The following is a 21,236-nucleotide window of genomic DNA, read 5'->3' on the forward strand; positions in this document are numbered from 1 at the left end:
GGGGGTATCACCAAGGCTTCAGAAAATCATAGTTATTTACCCACATTATTAATTATAATATGGGAAATTTCAAATTGCGACGGTTTTGATAAAAATCGTCGCAATTGTGTGCGTACAAAAACCTTCGTAATTGCGAGCTTTTTTTTTTTGTAGTGTTTATCCTTTAATCTGTATCTCTATGTGGACTTGATGGAACTCAAATCTTTGGCGCATATTTGTTGGGCATTCAAAACCAACTATGCAAGGTGAATATTTTATTTATTTTAATTGATTTAGTAAAAATTGTTCTTTGGATTGGTAAGTTTGGTGTATTATTGTTGTTGTTGCTGCCTCCAATAATCATGCCAACTAGGTATCCTTTGACGCCAAGTGATCAATTTTAGTTCGAATGGTTCTGAGCAAACAAATATTAAAACCGAAAAAATGCAATGCATGAAAACTAGACTTTGACCAGTTATACAGTGAAGTAAAAAGAATCTAACTTATATAACAAATTTTACAATATTTCCGTTGCGTATTCGATATTCTCCTACAATGTATGAGTGTAATGTTGAAATAAACATACAACTTTGAGGGAAAATCACAAATAACCTCATATATAAAAACTTAATTCGAACAAGGTACACATCGATGTAATGTATTATCATTCGTGACAGTCAAAATTCATTATATTGTAAATCTTCACTCTTATTAAATAAAGACACTAAATACTGTACAAACATATATTGGGGTTTTTCTTCACATGGAAACTAATGAAACATGCGCAAAATTGTTAGATACATACAGTTTTACACAGATTATTCTTGGAGAAATGAGGCCGATAAGCCTCTCCCAAAGCAGCATAACAAGCCATTGCAGGTAGCAAGATTAATTAACAGGTAATCGAATAATTATACAGGCATTTGGTCATACGATTTGGTTACAATTCCTTTCTTAGCAAAAGGGGATTAAAGGTGGAGCAGGATTCACGAAATTCGCTCTCTTTACGAACCTGCCTTTCATTCGGGGCCTCTTCTCCGCGTTCAGCTTTCGTACCTCGTACCTTATCTTCTTCGAAAACAACCTCGTACGCCGCTTCTCTCTGTACCTGGACACCCTCGCTTCTCTCCCTCCATCTAACATGGCCGCTCCGTGCCCAGTCGCCATTCCCATTTCTCCATATGCATGCATTGGTCCGCATGTTCCCTGCAATATGTACCGAGAAAAAATGTCAATTAACAAGTTGAATTATTTATTAGTGTTTTAGTTTATATATGCTTGTAGGTTTACTTACTAGTCGAAATTTCTGAATCCACCTCAAATCAAAGATAAAAATATTGATCCCAGATAGACTTAATCGAACGATTATTTTTTGTGAATATATGTAATAGGTGTAGCAAATTTTCGAAAAGAAATGGTAATCAAGAGGGCTTGTTGTAACTATCTCCATGTAGATATATAATCTACACAAGGGTTTAATTATTCAATTTTGGTCCCAAAATTAGGAGATGAAATTAAAATATGATATGTGAATTATACTTATATTATTAGATGACATGAACAAGGAAATTAGCAGTAAAAGCATGCAATGGCGTACCATGCAATCGGGCCAACAGTCACCGAAATCTATTTCCGGCTTTTCTCCAGTCGTCCACGGCGACTTTTCGCCGTCCCATTCGGTCATCACACCTTCATAATCAAGCCTCAAAAAATTAAGTTTCTTTAAATCATCATCAATTCTACTTCCCTCAACACAATTCATCAAATTATGCTCGCCACTTCGTGCTGTTTTATTTTCCTCTTCTTCACATGTGATTGGAGAATCATAATCGAAATTCAACTCAAAAGTTTCTCTGCCCAAATCCATTTCTACACCAACTTGATCATGATCATCCTTACCTGTAATATATTCTTCCTCAACTTTAACTATTTCAATCTCCAAAGAATCACAATATTGTTTCTCCTTTTGATCATCACAATCCATAAGCCCTAGTCCCTCCATATCAAACAGTTCATCTTCTAGACCTTTGCCCAATAAACTCTCAACATCCGCAGCAAACTCAGCAAGATCCGCTTCAGCTGGAAGAAACCCGTGTAATCTTTTCATTTCTTGGTTCAGATCATTGGATAAAGCTTTGGGCTGATCATTTCCAAAGCCTTGTGTGGTACTTTCTGCATGAATATTACTACCAGTTTCACCAGAATTGCATATGTCCGCAACAAAGGGATCGAAAATAGGAACCCTATACAGAAGCTGCTCTTCGTTTTCTTCATGGGAGTGCTCTTCACCGTAGATTTCAGGCACTAGGTGAAGTGGGTTTTGGATTCTTGCGATGGATTCATCGGAAAAACTAAACTTCGATTGTTTTTTGTGCCTCGGTGTTCGAGCTTTTCGAGTGAAGCCTTGATGCCAAGATGGCACAGAAGTTTGAAGCTTTGCATCTAGAGATTTTATCGAAGCGATTTTGAGGCAAACCCGCTCGTGCCTTCGGGCTAAGGTGTTCGCCGAATGAACCGAAGAATCACAAGATTGGCACAAGAATGCATCATCTGCTGCGCAGTACCATCGAGCCCTCTTTTTGATACAGTTATCGCAAGCTCTAGCTGATTTTGCGCCCACGGCGCTAGACAATTTTTTAGCTGAATTCATGGAGTTCAAATCTAGATTGTGTTCGAATTTTCTCTTAAGAGAAGTGCAAATCAAATCAAGAAAATTATGTGGGCTTTCTTGATTGATTTATGTATCGAAAAATTTGTGCAATTATGTGCAGTGGGGTTTCGGGGAAAGGGTCCCATAGCATGCACTTTTGCAGCATATTATGAGCTTGAGCCTCTTCTTGGGTTGCACATTCGAAGGTTTAAACAATAAAATGGGGCTTACACTTTTGGGTCTCACAAGAGGGGCCTTATCTCTTCTGCCATTGGTGGAGACAAAATATGATCCTAATGTCTGGTTTTTTATTGGTCAACTGTCTGATTATGGGATTTCTTGTGGGTCCCTTTGGCTGGATGAGAATAAGTCTTTGATCCAATCTTAAATACAGTGTCAATTTCTTGATTTATATATTAGAAGGTGACCCTTTTTGTAGGATTGTATCTGTATGATGGGCTGTTTGGTCCCCTCTCCCACAAAGATATAGCAGCAGTAACTTTTTTGCTGACACAGGTTAATTTATAGAGGGAGTGAAAAAGAAACTTCTCCATGTGAATCTAGAGAGACGGATGAATTTGGAATCTTTATGGTTGGGACGTCACTCATGAAATGTAGGAATATATTAAATCACTAAAAACTGAATTTTTTGGTCAAAGTTAGCTTGATTAATTTGGTTTTGGTCTGCTAAGTTTTTTTTTAAAAAAAATCAACAATTTTTCGATGTTACGTTAACATTTTTCGATGTCATGTTTAGTCTTCGACCAAATTCGACTGAAAGGACAAAAGCAAAGTTGGTGCACCAAATCAAATTATATTTTAAAATTTAATGAAATTTTACAATTTTATTTGAGATTGACTCTGGTTGAAGCAACTTGTTAAAGACCAATTAATTAAATATATTATAGTGAAATTTCATTTTTCGTTCTATATATTTGTCTTCATGTAATTTTGGTAATTTTTTTTTATTACATGATAGTGGAATCTTGCGCCAATACTTGAGACCGAAAACATGTCTCTCCCCTTTTGGAGAGGCTTATGTCAGTGCACCAGAAGTTTTGTACCTTAATTTTGCTCATTAATGTTAAATTGAATCTCAGTAACGCATTTCAATTTTTGACAATTTTAATTCACTTTAGCGGAGAGTCCTGATATGACTGGACACATGAATTTCACGTCAACGTCAAGTCAGCGGTGAAATTCACTATGTGTATAAGATACACCATTATATCATATAATTAGTCTACCATATAATGACAGATACAACTATTCACAAAGAATAATATAAAGACTAAAATTCATAGTTGAATGATTCATCATGACTTAGTGCATAACTTTGTTACATAAGGGCACTTATACTAATACATGGGAGAAATCTTAATTGATTTTAACATAATGACTCCATCTTTCAACATTAAAAAAAAAAAATATCAGACAGTAAAAAAGGTCGAAGTTGGATTTTATATATAATACAGTATTTAAAAAAAATAACACTGTTTGGAGTGTAATATCAACATATCGCAAACATTAAATAAATCGCATGGTCCCGTTTTGTCCAGATGAACAGACCAAAGTGCCCAATTCTATCATAAAATTGTCTTCTGGGAAGTTCAATTAGCCACATGCACATCATCACATGCTCATATACTAAGGGACATTTAAAATTAATCGATATTTGAAGGATAGTACTGATCACTCAATATATTCTTAATATAATTTTTCTTTAGAAAAAAGTAAAATATATAAGTGTGAAATTTATTATATATTTATTTGAATTATTAATTATTTTGGTCCGATTTTTATCACTAACAAAATAAAATGTGAAATACGATAATGGTATGGTCAAAATTGTGATAAGATAGTGATTTGATTATGAATTTCGAGTGCTTGACTTAACTAATGTAAAATGGAACGTTAGGCTAAGATTAAATCCGAACTAATGCTGCTGTGAATTTGAGGACAAAAATAAAAGAGAATAACATAGAATATTGTTATAATGTATGTTCATATTGGATAGATAATATGATGTGGAGACCTCATCCATTTTAATCCTACCCTTCTTTAATTTTCACGACTCCAACCTTTTTGGATAATGAGGTGATGATGATGATTATTATTTTTTTCCTAATAATGTACATGTAGAAATTAATTTTTAGTCATGTAATTTAACGTTTTTTGGGTCATATTATCACACAATTTATGGTTTTAAAATCCTTTAATTTGTATTTTATTTTCAATTTTAGTTTTTTTTTATTAGAGTGCTAAAATGACAAAAGATATATCAACTATGTCTTGGCTCACGTCAGTAATTTTCAATGTTACGTCATCATTTACCGCGTCATATTTGCAGTCGGTAAAAACGACAAAAAAAAATAAAAATTAATAGACTAAAATCATGAATTATTAGTGAAACGTCTACTCATTTTAAAAATGCGGAAATAAAATTTTTTTTTCTTTAAAGCTTGCATTTTCGAGATATCATTTAAACATTTCGCATGCATGCGCTCTACAGAAAAATATAAGATTTAAAAATGATGTTAAATATTTGACAATAAACATAGCGTCGTTTAAAAATAATCAAATTCATCCATAATCATACGAAAACATAAACTAATAAAAATCTTAAAATCATCAACGTATGCAAATATTCATCTCCTCTCAATCTCATAAATCGTAATGCAGAAAACATGTGGTCCTCGGGTCATGTCACCGCACCAGGTCTGCCTACTCAGAGTTCAGCACCTCGCGTCTCTTCATCATTAAGCTCACCTGCATCACACACGCCTAGTGAGTCTAAAGACTCAACACTCCTGCACCATTAATAGCAAATACATATACATAGCACACAACAGTGAAAAATATCATACTCAACATACTTTTCATGAACTTTAAAAATGTAACATAAACGTGTCGTGTCAAAACATCTCATCGTTATTCATCATTCGTCATTAATCGTTCATCATTTATCGTTCATCGTTCATCATTCATCATTTATAATTGGTGAATTCAGTTCATTAGAGGTGACTATCGTACAATATCATTTACGATAGATCCATCATACATAGAACCGCGGTACCCGACGGCTGTTGGACATCAGTGACAGGATTACCCATCCACCGTGCCTAGGTATCATCATCATCATTTACAAATACGTCTTAAACATTTACATATACTTCGATAACCACAACTCATTCTCGTCATTCAAAACATCATCATTTTCATCACTTGTATAAATCATGCACATATGCAATTTTCTTTAAATCCAAGCATGCAACGTATATTTTCATAAAGTCTTAAAAATCGTGAATCATGATGCATGAACATTTAAATATCATAAATTTGTGCTCAGGGCACTGCCAGGACCAAAATTTCACCCCGGGTGCAAAATGATCATTTTGCCCCTGGAAACCCGAAAATGATCATTTCAACCCTGGACCTCTAAAAATGACCCGAAGCTTACCAAACTCCTTAAATGTCCCAAAACATAATTAAAAGTATTCTTAGATGTAAACTCGAGTCAAAATCATAACTTAATCGATTCGTTTTAAAACTTGGACCGGAGTCCCGGTTTTAACCCGAATTGAACCAAACATTTCCCAACTTTTTATCATACCTTAAAAACACTTAAAAGGTCCTAAAATTCTAATATCAGGCCTAAAGACCCTTGGCTAAATTTTCTGCCTCAGCCACAACTCACGGCCGCCCTTCCCATTTTTATAATCCTATTACAACACATGGCCCCCAATTCTTTAAACATTCGGTCCTCCCTTATACCCCCACCTGTCCAGCACTTAAGGCACACCATTAGGACCCTAATGACCCTTCTAAACCAAGCCAAAAACCAATACATAAGGCCGCTGCACAAGACACGTGCAGAAACCAACCGAAAATTAGCACCTCTATCATGATTCACTCTAGACTTCCAAGGATCGAGCCTCTCCCTCGACCAAATACCCATGACTCATTCCTAATATCTTAATAGACTCTACATGGTCTGAAACACAGCTCGGTTCGAGCCCATGTACCGCAACCAAGGACGGATCCATGAATATGAGTTTGGAGGGGCTTGAACTCAATATAATAAGTTATATATTATTAAAAAAATTACATTATATTGTTTAACGAAGTTGTGCCATACGAGATTTTAATACATAAAATTCATCAATAATAGAATTTACATCTATATGTTTAGCTAAATCTCTTTCAATATAGAGTGTCAAACAATCAGCAAGAAAGTCATCCTCCATTTTATTACGAAGTGCCGTCTTCACATGTTTCATTTCTGAAAAAGCTCGCTCAGCACTAGCGGTAGACACATGTAATGTAAAAACAAGATGAATCAATCTAGTCAATCAATGACTCAACAACAAACAATCAAAATTCAAGAATCAATGGCTCATAAACAAATATTCAAGCAATATCGATCGATTAAAGGACATAAAATCTATACAAATCACCTTATAAAATTTTTTATAAAAAACTTTTCCAAACAAATATTTTAAGTTTTTTTCCACTAATGAAACATTAAAACTTTTTTAAATTACTTATCTAAACATAGTCCAATTATCGATTCTTTAAAATTTTATATTTAAAATATGACATCGATAATATAAAATTTTGGTGGGCTGGACTATGGTCTTATGGGTGGACTGAAATTGTTTGGATGATGAAGACTGATGGTTTCCTTTTTCTTGAGCTGATATGAGGAAACCGAGAGGACAGGGAGCTGATGGGTGTGTGTCGGCTGGTTGAGAATTAGGTTTAGGTTAATTAGTTGTTTAGGAGCTTAATTACATAATAATCAAATGGTTAATGGGCCCTAGATTATTTAAATAAAAGTTTAAAGGGTTTTAAATCCAACAAGCTTAAAAATAGGCCCATTAAATCCAAACGCACTCCCGAAATATTTTGTGTTGAAAAGATTTTAAAAATATTAGCCGAACCTTTAAAAAGTCCCACGATTCGATAATTTGCGCACTGTTAAAAAAATAAAATCATGCACGTAAAAATACCCAATAAAATCCCTTTTTAAAAAAAATACCCTTAAAAACACCTTATTTTAGTTAATAAAAATTAATCATTAATAAAAAAATTTTCCTGAAACTTCTTCCTCGATCGAGCGTGAAATGCATCTAGAAACCCTAATACATGAACTTTTAAAATTTCATGAAATAATTACTACCATGCATGTATTATACATAAAATGCATAAAAATAATTAAACACATAATTAATAAAATAAATGTAGTGACCCGTTCCAGAATCACCTACTAATCAGAACTTAAGCATGCAAAATTAACATTTAAAACTGAATCAGGTAAACAGCGGAAAAACAATAATACAACCCAATCGAATCTGTAAGTACAAAATACTTAAACAACCAGATCGAACTAAATTCCAAGAACAAATACCAACAACTACAGGTCAACCTCTGCCAGCTCCCTGTCCATTCCCTCCTGGACCGTCTAACCTGAGACCTGCCCCATCGAATAGGGTGTCCAAAACAGAGATAAACCGAGGACGTGAGCATAAAACGCTCAGTACCGAAAGCATGAGTATACAAGACTATGACATGCATGTATGCAAAATGTACTGGATACCAGGATCTGGGTATGACGAAATACTGCTCAGACAAATGACGTCAAGGTATGTAGCACTCTGCGCCGTCGCACCAGGAGGTGGCTCCCATACCAAATGAACCTGTGGATATACCGGTGACCTGACCACCGTCGGCCAACGGGGTCCAACCATCCACAACAAACGAGGGCTGAGCACCCTCTCAACAGGCTATCTCAAAGATAATCAGGCTCAACATGATTATGCAAATGCCGCATAATAAACCATGCATCATTATGACAGATAATAATGCAACATATAAACATGCAACACATAGTAAAGCATACTCAATCCTGCTATCTCGGATAGTACTTTCGTACCTCAAACCAGTAGATCCTAGCAATCAGCCCTAGAATCAAGCCTACAATCCAAGTGATACCATATCACTAAACCACATCTAAAAACCTTAACTAGACTAATAGATACTCCCAAATCTCAAAGGGAACCCAGAACTATACCTGCGTCCGTAGTCAGCCCACTGATGCCGCTAGCCCCCAACTAGAGCACAGCTCCGCTACAAAACCAGTAGCTCCCCGCTAGTGCCCGAACCTCGGGAAAAGACTAGAAACCCATCAGAAACGACTAAAATGCTCTGGAACTCTCGGAATTGGCGAGTGAAAAGTGAAGTCTCGCGCTTCTATTTATAGACAACGATCGGACGATCCGATCCACTTCGGACGATCCGAACATTGCATGTCTTCCACGTGTCCAGCCACCTGTCTTCGGACGATCCGAACCCTGATCGGACGATCCGAACTCTGACATGACATGACTCGTCTGACTCCGAACAGAACGGACGATCCGAACCCACTTCGGACGATCCGAACCAACTTCGGACGATCCGAACCCGGTTCGGTCCTTCCGATCCCACCGAAATACAATTAATCCAATAATTAACTCAAATTAAGCATCGGGATGCTACATTCTCCCCCTCTAAAAAGGATTTCGTCCGCGAAATCGGGTCTGAAGAATGACAATTCTGAACAACAATACATTCAACTTAAGAATGAATTACAACTGAAGTACGACTGAAATTACAATCATAACTGAAAATACTACAACTAGAACAATTCAAGATGCTCTGACCGCATGCGACTCTCTAGTTCCCAAGTAGCTTCTTCAGTACCTCGGCGCTGCCACTGCACTAAGACAAGAGGAATAGTCTTATTCCGCAGTACCTTATCCTTCCGGTCTAAGATCGAAACCGGTCTTTCCACAAAAGACAAATCCGGATTCAGCTGAACTTCTGTCGGATGCAAAACATGAGACTCATCCGCTACGTATCGTCTCAGCAAGGACACATGAAACACATTGTGAACACTAGACAGATACGGTGGCAAAGCTAATCTGTAGGCCAAATCTCCCACACATTCTAAGATCTCAAAAGGACCAATGAATCTCGGAGATAGCTTACCCTTGAGTCCAAATCTCAGAATCCTCCGAAAAGGTGATACCTTGAGAAACACTTTCTCGCCTGCATCAAAATGAAGAGGTCTGCGCTTGGTGTTCGCATAACTCGCTTGTCGATCCTGAGCAGTCTTGATCCGCTGTTTGATCACAAGAACTTTGTCCATGGCCTGCTGAATCAATTCTGGACCCTCGACCTGTCGTTCTCCGACTTCTTCCCAGAACAGGGGAGTACGACAACGTCGACCATACAATGCTTCAAACGGAGACATACCAATACTCCTATGAAAACTGTTGTTGTATGCAAACTCTATCAGTGGCAGATGATCCTGCCAAGCTGGCCCGAAATCCATCACACAAGATCTCAACATATCCTCAAGAGTACGAATAGTCCTCTCTGACTGACCGTCAGTCTCTGGGTGATATGCAGTACTCAAACTCAAGGTAGTGCCCAAAGTTTGCTGAAAGCTGCCCCAAAATCTAGATGTAAAACGAGGATCTCTGTCACTAACGATACTCACGGGCACACCATGAAACCGTACAATCTCCTGAATGTACAACCGTGCCATCCGATCGAAAGTGAAATCTCTGTTATACGGAAGAAAATGGGCAGACTTAGTAAGCCGATCCACTACCACCCAGATAGCATCTCTATTCCCCACAGACATAGGCAAGTGAGTCACGAAGTCCATCGTGATATGCTCCCACTTCCACTCCGGAATAGGAAGATTCTGTAACAAACCTCCGGGTCGTCGATACTCAGCCTTCACCTGCTGACAGACAAGGCACTTGGAGACATACTGATAAACATTACGTTTCATACCTTTCCACCAAAATCGAGTCCTCAAATCCTTATACATCTTGTTGCTCCCTGGATGAACACTCAACTTGCTACGATGAGCCTGGGACAAAATCTCCTCCCTCAAAGTGTCATCTTCCGGTACAACAACACGACCAGATAAGCACAAAAGACCCTCGGACTGATAGTGGAATCCAGAAGTATTATCTCCATCAGCCAACCGAGCTAATTTCTGAACCTTAGAATCAGACATCTGAGCATCTCTAATCCGAGAATACAAAACTGGCTCGGACAAAATAGTAGCTATACGGATACTCTCTGTTCCCTTCCGATGCTTACAATTGAATCCCATCGAACAGAAATCCTGAATAATCCCAGATACAGCACAAGTCTGAAGAGCAGATAATCTCACCTTGCGACTAAGAGCATCGGCCGTGAGATTCGCAGATCCTGGATGATACTTGATCTCACAATCGTAATCTTTGAGTAGATCCATCCAACGACGCTGACGCATGTTCAACTCAGCCTGAGTGAACAGATACTTCAAACTCTTATGATCAGTGAAGATCTCAAATCGCTCACCATACAGATAATGGCGCCAGATTTTCAAAGCAAAAACGATCGCTGCTAATTCCAGATCATGAACAGGATAGTTTTCCTCATGAGGCTTTAACTGTCTCGACGCATAAGCAATCACATGCTCATTCTGCATCAGAACACACCCTAGTCCCTGTAAAGAGGCATCGGTGTAAACACTGAAACCACCAGATCCAGACGGTAAAGCCAAAACAGGCGCAGATGTCAAACGTCTGCGAAGTTCCCAGAAACTCTCTTCGCACTCTGATGTCCACTCAAATGAAACATCTTTCCGAGTGAGCTGAGTGAGTGGCTTAGCAATCTGAGAGAAGTTGGCAATGAAACGGCGATAATACCCAGCCAACCCCAGAAAACTGCGGATCTCGGCTACTGTCGTCGGACGCGACCAGTTCAATACCGCTTCCACCTTGCTCGGGTCAACTGAAACTCCCTTGCTAGAAATAACATGACCAAGGAATACAACCCTGTCAATCCAAAACTCACATTTACTTAGCTTCGCATAAAGCTGATTCTCGCGAAGTGTCTGTAAAATAATCCTCAAGTGTTGTGCGTGTTCTTGCTGATCATGCGAATAGATTAAGATATCATCTATAAACACCACAACAAACTTATCCAAGAAATCCCGAAATACCCGATTCATCAGATCCATAAAAACTGCTGGTGCATTCGTCACCCCAAAAGGCATAACCAGAAACTCATAATGCCCATACCGGGTCCTGAATGCAGTCTTCGATATATCTCCCTGATGAACTCGAAGCTGATGATAACCAGACCTTAAATCAATCTTGGAATACACAGAGGTACCTTGCAGTTGATCAAATAAATCATCAATCCGTGGCAACGGATACTTATTCTTTATCGTAGCACGATTCAACTGCCGATAATCTATGCAGAGCCGCATAGAACCATCCTTCTTTTTGACAAAAAGAACTGGTGCTCCCCACGGGGACACACTGGGTCGAATATACCCCTTGTCAAGAAGATCCTGCAACTGCTGTTTCAATTCTTGCATCTCCGATGGAGCTAAACGATAAGGAGCCCTAGAGATTGGTGCCGTGCCTGGCATTAAATCAATGCCGAAATCCACTTCCCGAACGGGAGGAAAACCAGGAATCTCCTCGGGAAAAACATCCGGAAAATCGCAAACCACTGGAATGTCACTGATACCGACACTAACTGCGGACGAATCAATAGCATAGATAAGGTAGCCTTCCCCGCCCGACTCTAAATCACGACAGGCTTTCAGAGCAGAAACCACAGGCATCGGGGGTCGCGCTCCCTCTCCATAGAAAAACCAACTGTCGCCCTCAACTGGACGAAACTGCACAAACTTCTGATAACAGTCCACAGTAGCTCTAAACACAGTCAGCACATCTATTCCCAGAATGCAATCAAAATCCTCCATCACAAGAATCATCAAATTAGCAGTTAAAACATTACCCTCAAACTCTAGAGGACAACCCAAAACTAGACGTTTAGCTAACACCGAATGACCCATCGGTGTGGAAACAGATACCACAACGTCCAAAGAAGTGAAAGGTAACTTATGACGCTTAGCAAACCTCGCAGATATGAATGAATGCGATGCACCAGTATCAATGAGAACGTAAGCAGGTAATCCACATAATAAAAACACACCTGCGATAACTCTCTCGTTCTCCTCAGCCGCCTGATCCTGGTTAAGAGCAAAGACCTGCCCTTGAGTACGCGGTCGGAGGTTAGAACCCTGAGTAGACTGTCCCTGCTGTGGCCTCTGATGAACTGAAGCCTGAGAACCAGATCCTGATCCTCCGCCCGTCTGTGGACAATCTCTCTTCATGTGGCCCAACTCACCGCACTTGTAACAAGCACCCGCAACCCTGCGACAACGCTCCGTCGGGTGATCCTTCCCGCAGTGCTGACACGGGCCCCTCTTCTTCCCAAAATGGTGAACTCCTCCAGATCCAGAGGAAGAAGAAGTAGATCCAGCCTTCTTAAATGCTTGGGCGCGGGGACCCAAAGAACTAGTAGGACGAGCAGACTGCATGGCTCGACCTCTCAACAAACTGCCCTCAGCCTGGCGACAACGATTTACAAGGCCCTCATACGATGTCGGATCATCGCAGACAACAACCCGATCATAAATCTCCTGATTGAGGCCCTGAAGAAAATGATTATACTTGGCACTAGCATTGTCACTGACATGCGGAACATACGGAAGCAACTCAAAGAACTTCTGCTGATATTCATCAACAGACAAACTTCCCTGCTTCAGATTGATCAACTCAATCGCCTTGGTCTGCAGAAGAGCTGGCGGAAAGTAAAGCAACATGAAAGCGGCTCGGAAATCGGCCCAAAGAACTCGACCCTGTCGCTGAACTATCGGTGCAGAGGTAGACCTCCACCACTTGCGCGCACCACCCTCCAGCAAGAAATCAAGGGTATCAATCTGCTGCTCCGCCGAGCACTGAAAAGTCTTGAAGCAGCTCTCCATCCTCTCAAGCCAGTTCTCCGCAACATCCGGAGTCTCACCGCCCGAAAGAGGTTTCGGCCCCATCTGCAAGAACCGATGCATACTAAAACTCCGAGGCTCATCACGACGGTGTTGATGACGTTCTCGATGCTCTCGACGACGTTCCCGATCGTCGCGGTCTCCCCAGCGTCCAACGCTGCCATGACTACTAGCATCGTCGTCAAAACCAGACATCTCTTAGCTACAAAAGTTACCAGAGATTAAACTCAAAAGAACAGTTCTAAATCCCAAAATCTTAATGCATGCTCTGATACCATAAATGTAGTGACCCGTTCCAGAATCACCTACTAATCAGAACTTAAGCATGCAAAATTAACATTTAAAACTGAATCAGGTAAACAGCGGAAAAACAATAATACAACCCAATCGAATCTGTAAGTACAAAATACTTAAACAACCAGATCGAACTAAATTCCAAGAACAAATACCAACAACTACAGGTCAACCTCTGCCAGCTCCCTGTCCATTCCCTCCTGGACCGTCTAACCTGAGACCTGCCCCATCGAATAGGGTGTCCAAAACAGAGATAAACCGAGGACGTGAGCATAAAACGCTCAGTACCGAAAGCATGAGTATACAAGACTATGACATGCATGTATGCAAAATGTACTGGATACCAGGATCTGGGTATGACGAAATACTGCTCAGACAAATGACGTCAAGGTATGTAGCACTCTGCGCCGTCGCACCAGGAGGTGGCTCCCATACCAAATGAACCTGTGGATATACCGGTGACCTGACCACCGTCGGCCAACGGGGTCCAACCATCCACAACAAACGAGGGCTGAGCACCCTCTCAACAGGCTATCTCAAAGATAATCAGGCTCAACATGATTATGCAAATGCCGCATAATAAACCATGCATCATTATGACAGATAATAATGCAACATATAAACATGCAACACATAGTAAAGCATACTCAATCCTGCTATCTCGGATAGTACTTTCGTACCTCAAACCAGTAGATCCTAGCAATCAGCCCTAGAATCAAGCCTACAATCCAAGTGATACCATATCACTAAACCACATCTAAAAGCCTTAACTAGACTAATAGATACTCCCAAATCTCAAAGGGAACCCAGAACTATACCTGCGTCCGTAGTCAGCCCACTGATGCCGCTAGCCCCCAACTAGAGCACAGCTCCGCTACAAAACCAGTAGCTCCCCGCTAGTGCCCGAACCTCGGGAAAAGACTAGAAACCCATCAGAAACGACTAAAACGCTCTGGAACTCTCGGAATTAGCGAGTGAAAAGTGAAGCCTCGCGCTTCTATTTATAGACAACGATCGGACGATCCGATCCACTTCGGACGATCCGAACATTGCATGTCTTCCACGTGTCCAGCCACCTGTCTTCGGACGATCCGAACCCTGATCGGACGATCCGAACTCTGACATGACATGACTCGTCTGACTCCGAACAGAACGGACGATCCGAACCCACTTCGGACGATCCGAACCAACTTCGGACGATCCGAACCCGGTTCGGTCCTTCCGATCCCACCGAAATACAATTAATCCAATAATTAACTCAAATTAGGCATCGGGATACTACAATAAACATGCATTTAATGGTTTAAAACAATTAAATAAAATATCAAAGAAATTTAATAACTTGCATGCATGTTGTTCACGTGGACCCTCAACTTTCGGGACGTTACAATTAGACAACATGATCAAACTATTATTTTTTTGAAAATTGCAAATTGGACCTACCAAAAATGTAATTTTTCATGCTCACACACACACACACACACACACACACACATATATATATATACATATATATATATATATAATATATTTATATATATATTATATATATATATATATATATATTTATATATATATATATATATTAAAGAGAAGAAGATAGATTGAAACCATTTAAACTATTTGATTATTTTCTAAAAGCCTCCATATTTTCAAGAAATTTGTAGCACAATCAAGCTTTCAATTTCAAAATGCTCACTTGGCATACGCTTATCAGAATATATCAGATCTCCAAAGATCATTTTGTACTGCATTACCAACTCAAGCCGTCAAGCCGACCGTTGAGTTATTTTGTATCGTTTTCTGGTGAATTAATGATTCTTAAACATTCATATCTTGTAAAGTGATCACTAAGAGTTTTATCTTAGGCAGTGATAAGTTTAAGTTGAAGTAGGTTGTTACTAGACTTAGTAAAACCAAAGTATTAATGAAATCTTTACTAAGTGGGAGAAAATGTGATGTAAGAGTATTATCTCCGAACATCCATAAAACTATATGTCTCATTTCATTACGCACCTTACATTCTTGCATATTATTTTCAAGTTGTTTCTTCTTAACTGTCAATTGCATTATATAGTCCATCATTAGTCAAATCGAAACGTTTCCGCAGTTATTTACTTTTCAGTAGTAAGCATAACTATCAATTCAAGAATATTTCTTAACAGCCTAAAAACTGTTAAGAACGGCTCATAATTTAGAAAAATTTTAAAGAGTTTATTCATCTTTTTAGGCTTATTACGATCCCTATGTAAATTATAAATTATATATATATAATATTGGCGGGGTCTGGGCATAAAATCTGTGAAGGTATTGTGCAGTCATGGAGTGGAAAGTGACTCTTGTTGTAAATGCGTCTCTTGAATGCCATAAAATTCCAAGGACCGCACATAAATGCAGGACAAATTACTCATGGGCTGGTTTAAATACTATGTGCCCTCTGCATTTTTTGCTATATTTTTTTCCGTCATATATTTCTTTAATTTAATTAAGATTTTTTGTTATCCGAATTATATATGACAAACGTAATCATGTGGATGCGATATTACGAAGTATATAAAATATGTCTTACAAGATTTTGTAAGACTATAATTGGAAGACAATCTATAAATTTAATTAGCCTAAAAGTAAAATTGGGGAAAATTGTGAGAATGGTACAATAAATGATCAGCGGATAAAGATTTTGTTTATATATATATATATATATATATATATATATATATATATAGATGTATATATATGATTGGTACAAAATCATATACCATATAAATAGATGTATTTAGTTGAAATAATTGATCACTCAATTCTCTTTTCATTTATCTCTTCTTTTACTATTAAATAATATGTTATCAACACGAATGCTCTTAAAAATAAAACTCATAAATAATTTCGTTCTTGGTTTTCGTATGGATGCTTCCGAAAAAACACAATATTTACATGAATGAGTCTTATGTGAGACCGTCTCACGGATCATAATCTGTGAGACGGGTCAACAATACCCATATTCACAATAAAAAATAGTACTCATACCATAAAAAGTAATACTCTTTTATGAGTGACCCAAATAAGAGACCCGTCTCACAAATAATACCCATGAGACCGTCTCACATAAGTTTTTGCCTATTTACATTACATATTGAGGCTTTCGAAATAGCACAATTTTTTTATGTTAATAATTCTAGTTTTATCTTTCTTTTTTCTATAAAAAAAAAGATTATTAATGTTCCTGAAGTAGTACTTAGATTTATTATTGATGCACTTGAAGTTGCACAAATTTTATTTTATGTTAAGATTTCTAGTCATTATATATTAATGCTCCTGAAGCACAAGTTTTAAACTTTATATAAATTCTCTCGAAGTAGCAAAAATAAAAAACCTTTAGGCTTGTTATCCAAGACTTATTCAAAACTATCGTAATGAAAGGAATTTTAGGTTAATATTGATGCTCCTGAAAAAGCACAATTTTTATTTTATGTTGATACTTATGAAATAACACAACATGACTTTATGTTGATAATTTTGACACATCTACAAATCTATACGTATTATAAAAGTATGAACCAAGGTCAAATTTTTTCATTGTGTATTGTCAATTTTATCTTTGGTTTGTACAATCTCTTGAGTAATTTTGTAACGATGTTTTTGTAAAAAAAAATTATTATAATAAGGTCAAAATTGACAAACTACGTGTTTGATCTAGTTTGATTAAAATATCAAAATATTTTGATTTTCATTATTATATTTTTTATTTGGTTACAGATAAAATGAACATATCGTGTATTGTCAATTTTGTCTTTGGTTTTTGTACATTTGAGTAATTTAGTATTGATGTTTTTGTAAAATCAATTATTATGATAAAATCAAAATCAACAAACTACGTGTTTGTTAAATAATGATCTAATTTTATTTAAATATCAAAATACTTTATTTTTTATTATTATATTTTTTTATTTAGTTACAATAAAGCGAACATATTTGTTCCCATGAATATTTTATTATTATTATTATTATATTTTTTTTATCAATTCATAGTTTATTGAATAAGGATATAATTTGATTAAAATATCAAAATATCTTGATTTTTATTATTATATTTTTTATTTGGTTACAGATAAAGTGAATGCCAAGATCGATTAGAGGGATCATTGTTGAGCTACAATAGCTCAGTTCTTAAAATATTGAACACTGATGAATTAAATCGAGTTTGGTTTTTAAACAAAGCGGAGGGACACTCAAAATAATCATTTGTAAAAATCGATTAAATATTTTGTAAAGCATATGCAAGTTGAATGAGTAAAAATATTTTGGTTGAAGCATTTTATCAAATACTTGGTATGTAATATTTTCGTATTTGAAGAACACATAAAATGCTTCAACAATGCATCATTAAAAGCAATGGAAATGATAAATAAATGAAATAAATAAACCTATTTCAAGTTAGGAATTATCTCTTGCCTAATTGAAACTCCTAGCACACTCTCGATTGTAGGCCGCAATCTCACAATCCGCATAATTTTAACCGTCTTTTATGCTAAGACTACAAACATAATCGTTAATGTCTTTGTGTGAAGACTCACTCTATTAAACTTTGAAGTTCAACTCTCTTGCATATGTGTGAGTGATTGTGTTTGGAGAATTTATCCTTTACGGTGTACATCTCAAATATATCCTCACACAAGGGCTTGTGCTCTCAACTAGCAGATTTCTTCATGCTAACTGCCCATATTTTAAATCCCCTTCAAAAGCTCTTGTCTGATCTTCAAGATATTGTATTTATATGCCTCAAAAATGATATATACGTTAGACACAAGATATGATTGTTTGGAAATTTTTTGTACTATTTTTGAAATTGCAACGGGAAAATTAGCATTGCTGGACATTTTCCCGAGCTTAAACTGGTAGTTCAGCTGTTGGTCATCGGTTCAACTAGTGGGTTGAGGCTGATTTTATTTTGTGCAGTACCAGTAGATTCATCGTCATTTATCAACATATTAAGCTTCGATTCAGACTTTGAATTTTGAAGATGATTTGTAGATCATCATCGTATCTTTTTAACACATGCTGAATTGCTTAATTCCAATAATTGAGCTAAGAGATATGACCAAAATGCCGCAACTGCTCATACCCAACTTATTGCTGTTTTTGGGCATTCAGTTTGGTCATTTAGAGAACGATTTGGCCTAGATAACATATGATTTTGCCCAACTGACATGAAATTCTACTTGTTCGAAATTGAATTTTCTGGTCGGTCAAGTTGGCGTATTGTCATTTGAATTATCTAGCTGAGAGATATCATCAAACACCGAAGCTCGTCAGAAATTCAGTTTGGCTAAACTCCGTTTTAGTTTTCTTCTTGTGTTAGTTAATAACTTCACACTTGAGTAAATATGTTAGAAACACAATAATAAGTTTTTTTAACATCAAAATCAGGATTCCGAACATGAAATATTCCAACAGTGAACATATTTTTTCCGATGAAAATCTACATATTTGTTGACTAAGGATCAAGTATGATTGAAATTTAAAAATATTTTGATTTTGATTTTTACAGACAAAATGAACATATTTTTTCCTACAAAAATCTTCTTAAAAATCATAATATATATGTAAACTGTTGTATCATTCAACTGGAGTTTGTAATGTTATTCACACAATGCAATTACCTTCTTTACAAGTCAACCATGTCCTACACCAGCACAATATTGGTCCGCATTTATGTCACTATCACATAGAAGAAAGATTGCTTATATCCTAAAAATTCTGATGGTAAAAACAGTTGCTATAAAAGAATACTCAGCAGCAACTCTTCAAGGAACGAGATTCAAACTATGCTAGCAAAGAGAACATTAAATGCTTTGATGAAGAACATTTAATGTATTTGTAGCTGATAGTGACACATCATTCCCAGTTTACAGGTTAACGTTACTCATCTCTTTACGACCGTTAGATATAAGAAGAGCTGGAAATATGCAACATACATAATCGTCACGCCTTCAACAGTGCGATAACTACAAGCCTGCATACTTAAAGAATCTGAATGTGATTAAAGTTCATATATCTGATCGCTCATCAAGCACGCACTCAACATAAAGATATCCGATCATTCAAATATCAAATTCTTGATACTAAAACAGATTGTTTTACTTACATCAGCAACGGTTGGTTATTTGATTAATCGTGGTATCTGGTGAACCGAGTGTTTTTAAAATCCAGAAGTGTAAAGTGATCATTAAGAGTTCCAAAACAGGCGGTGTGATAAGTTCTGATTGGAGTTGGCTGTTGCAAAGAGTTTTATAAAGCCAAAGACTTTTAGTGGAATCCTTCATACAGAGGAAGAAGAGGTGACGTAGGAGTCTTATATCCGAATATTCATAAAAATCTCGTGTCTTTACTTTTTGAAAACTTTTACATCTTGTCGATTAGACTGTCAACCTTTCGAAATTATCATTAGAAATATTGAGCCATTTTCCGCACTTTTCAAGTAGTTCATATTTCTAACTATTTGAGAAAAACTTTCAACTGCCTAAAAACAGTTGAAAACAAATTTTAAAAGCAAATATTTTCAAAGAGTTTATTCACCTCCTCCACCCTCTAAACTATTTCCCGATCCTAACACCAATGGTTGTTCCATCACTTGACATTAAGAAGGATATTTTTCGTCTACTTGAAGATGGAGAAAATATCATTGGTCCTGAGGTATCATATCTTAATGCTTTTGGTGCATTATCAGATCTTGCAAATTGCACTCGACCAAATATAGCATTTTCAATTAGCATTCTAGCATAATATAGCTCTTCTGTAAGCCAAAGATATTGGAATGGTGTAAATTATACATTTAGATACCTTCGTGGTACAACAGACATAATATTTTTTATTCGTCAAAATCAAATTCGTCTTTAGTAAGATATGCATACTATCTGAAACGCCTGCCTTTTTTATTGCTTAAAAAGTACTAGGGAATTTTTTTTTCCACTCTAAAATTTCAGCTTTCCTTAAAAATATTTTATAAAATATTTTTGCCCTTTTTAAAATAAAACATTAACCGACTAGCAATTTTAAAAGTCAAGTGCAATAGTCGTAAAGTAAAATCGTCTACTGTTTTACCAAACCTAAACATCAATAATTTGAAAGGTAAAGCCCATACTAAACCTCTAAAAAATCTCTCAAAAGCATAAATAAATAATCATAAAAATCTTTAACTTAAATCATAAAGCACAATGCGAAAAATGTAGCGCTGGTCCTCGGGTTGTGTGCAACTTCAGTCCAGTCATCTCATGCGTCAAGACCTCCCTCAACCTCACCTGCATCCATCACACCTAGTGAGTCTAAAGACTCAACACACCAAATCTTTGTAACAAATAATACATATAAAACCACATGCAACAGTGAAAATACTTTTACGTAAAA

The 21,236-nt window shown here is 37.0% G+C and overlaps 1 protein-coding gene across 1 annotated transcript; it reads right to left on the bottom strand.

The window, feature by feature from the left end:
* Positions 1 to 677: 677 nt before the first annotated feature.
* LOC140807611 (zinc finger protein CONSTANS-LIKE 16-like) lies at positions 678 to 2,812 on the bottom strand. Its single transcript, XM_073164552.1, has 2 exons — positions 1,577 to 2,812; positions 678 to 1,185 (listed from the first exon to the last, which is right to left on the bottom strand). The coding sequence occupies exons 1-2, from the start codon at positions 2,627 to 2,629 to the stop codon at positions 934 to 936; spliced, it is 1,305 nt and encodes a 434-aa protein (XP_073020653.1). The 5' UTR covers positions 2,630 to 2,812; the 3' UTR covers positions 678 to 933.
* Between the last annotated feature and the right edge of the window lie 18,424 nt (positions 2,813 to 21,236).

Source organism: Primulina eburnea, chromosome 12, assembly GCF_022965805.1.
Source record: "Primulina eburnea isolate SZY01 chromosome 12, ASM2296580v1, whole genome shotgun sequence".
Classification (NCBI taxonomy): domain Eukaryota; kingdom Viridiplantae; phylum Streptophyta; class Magnoliopsida; order Lamiales; family Gesneriaceae; genus Primulina; species Primulina eburnea.

Excerpts from the sequence above, each read along its gene's own strand:
- LOC140807611 (XM_073164552.1), bottom strand. The coding sequence starts at position 2,629 with ATGAATTCAGCTAAAAAATTGTCTAGCGCCGTGGGCGCAAAATCAGCT. Across the intron at positions 1,186-1,576 it reads ACTGTTGGCCCGATTGCATG|GGAACATGCGGACCAATGCA; the intron begins GTACGCCATTGC and ends TACATATTGCAG.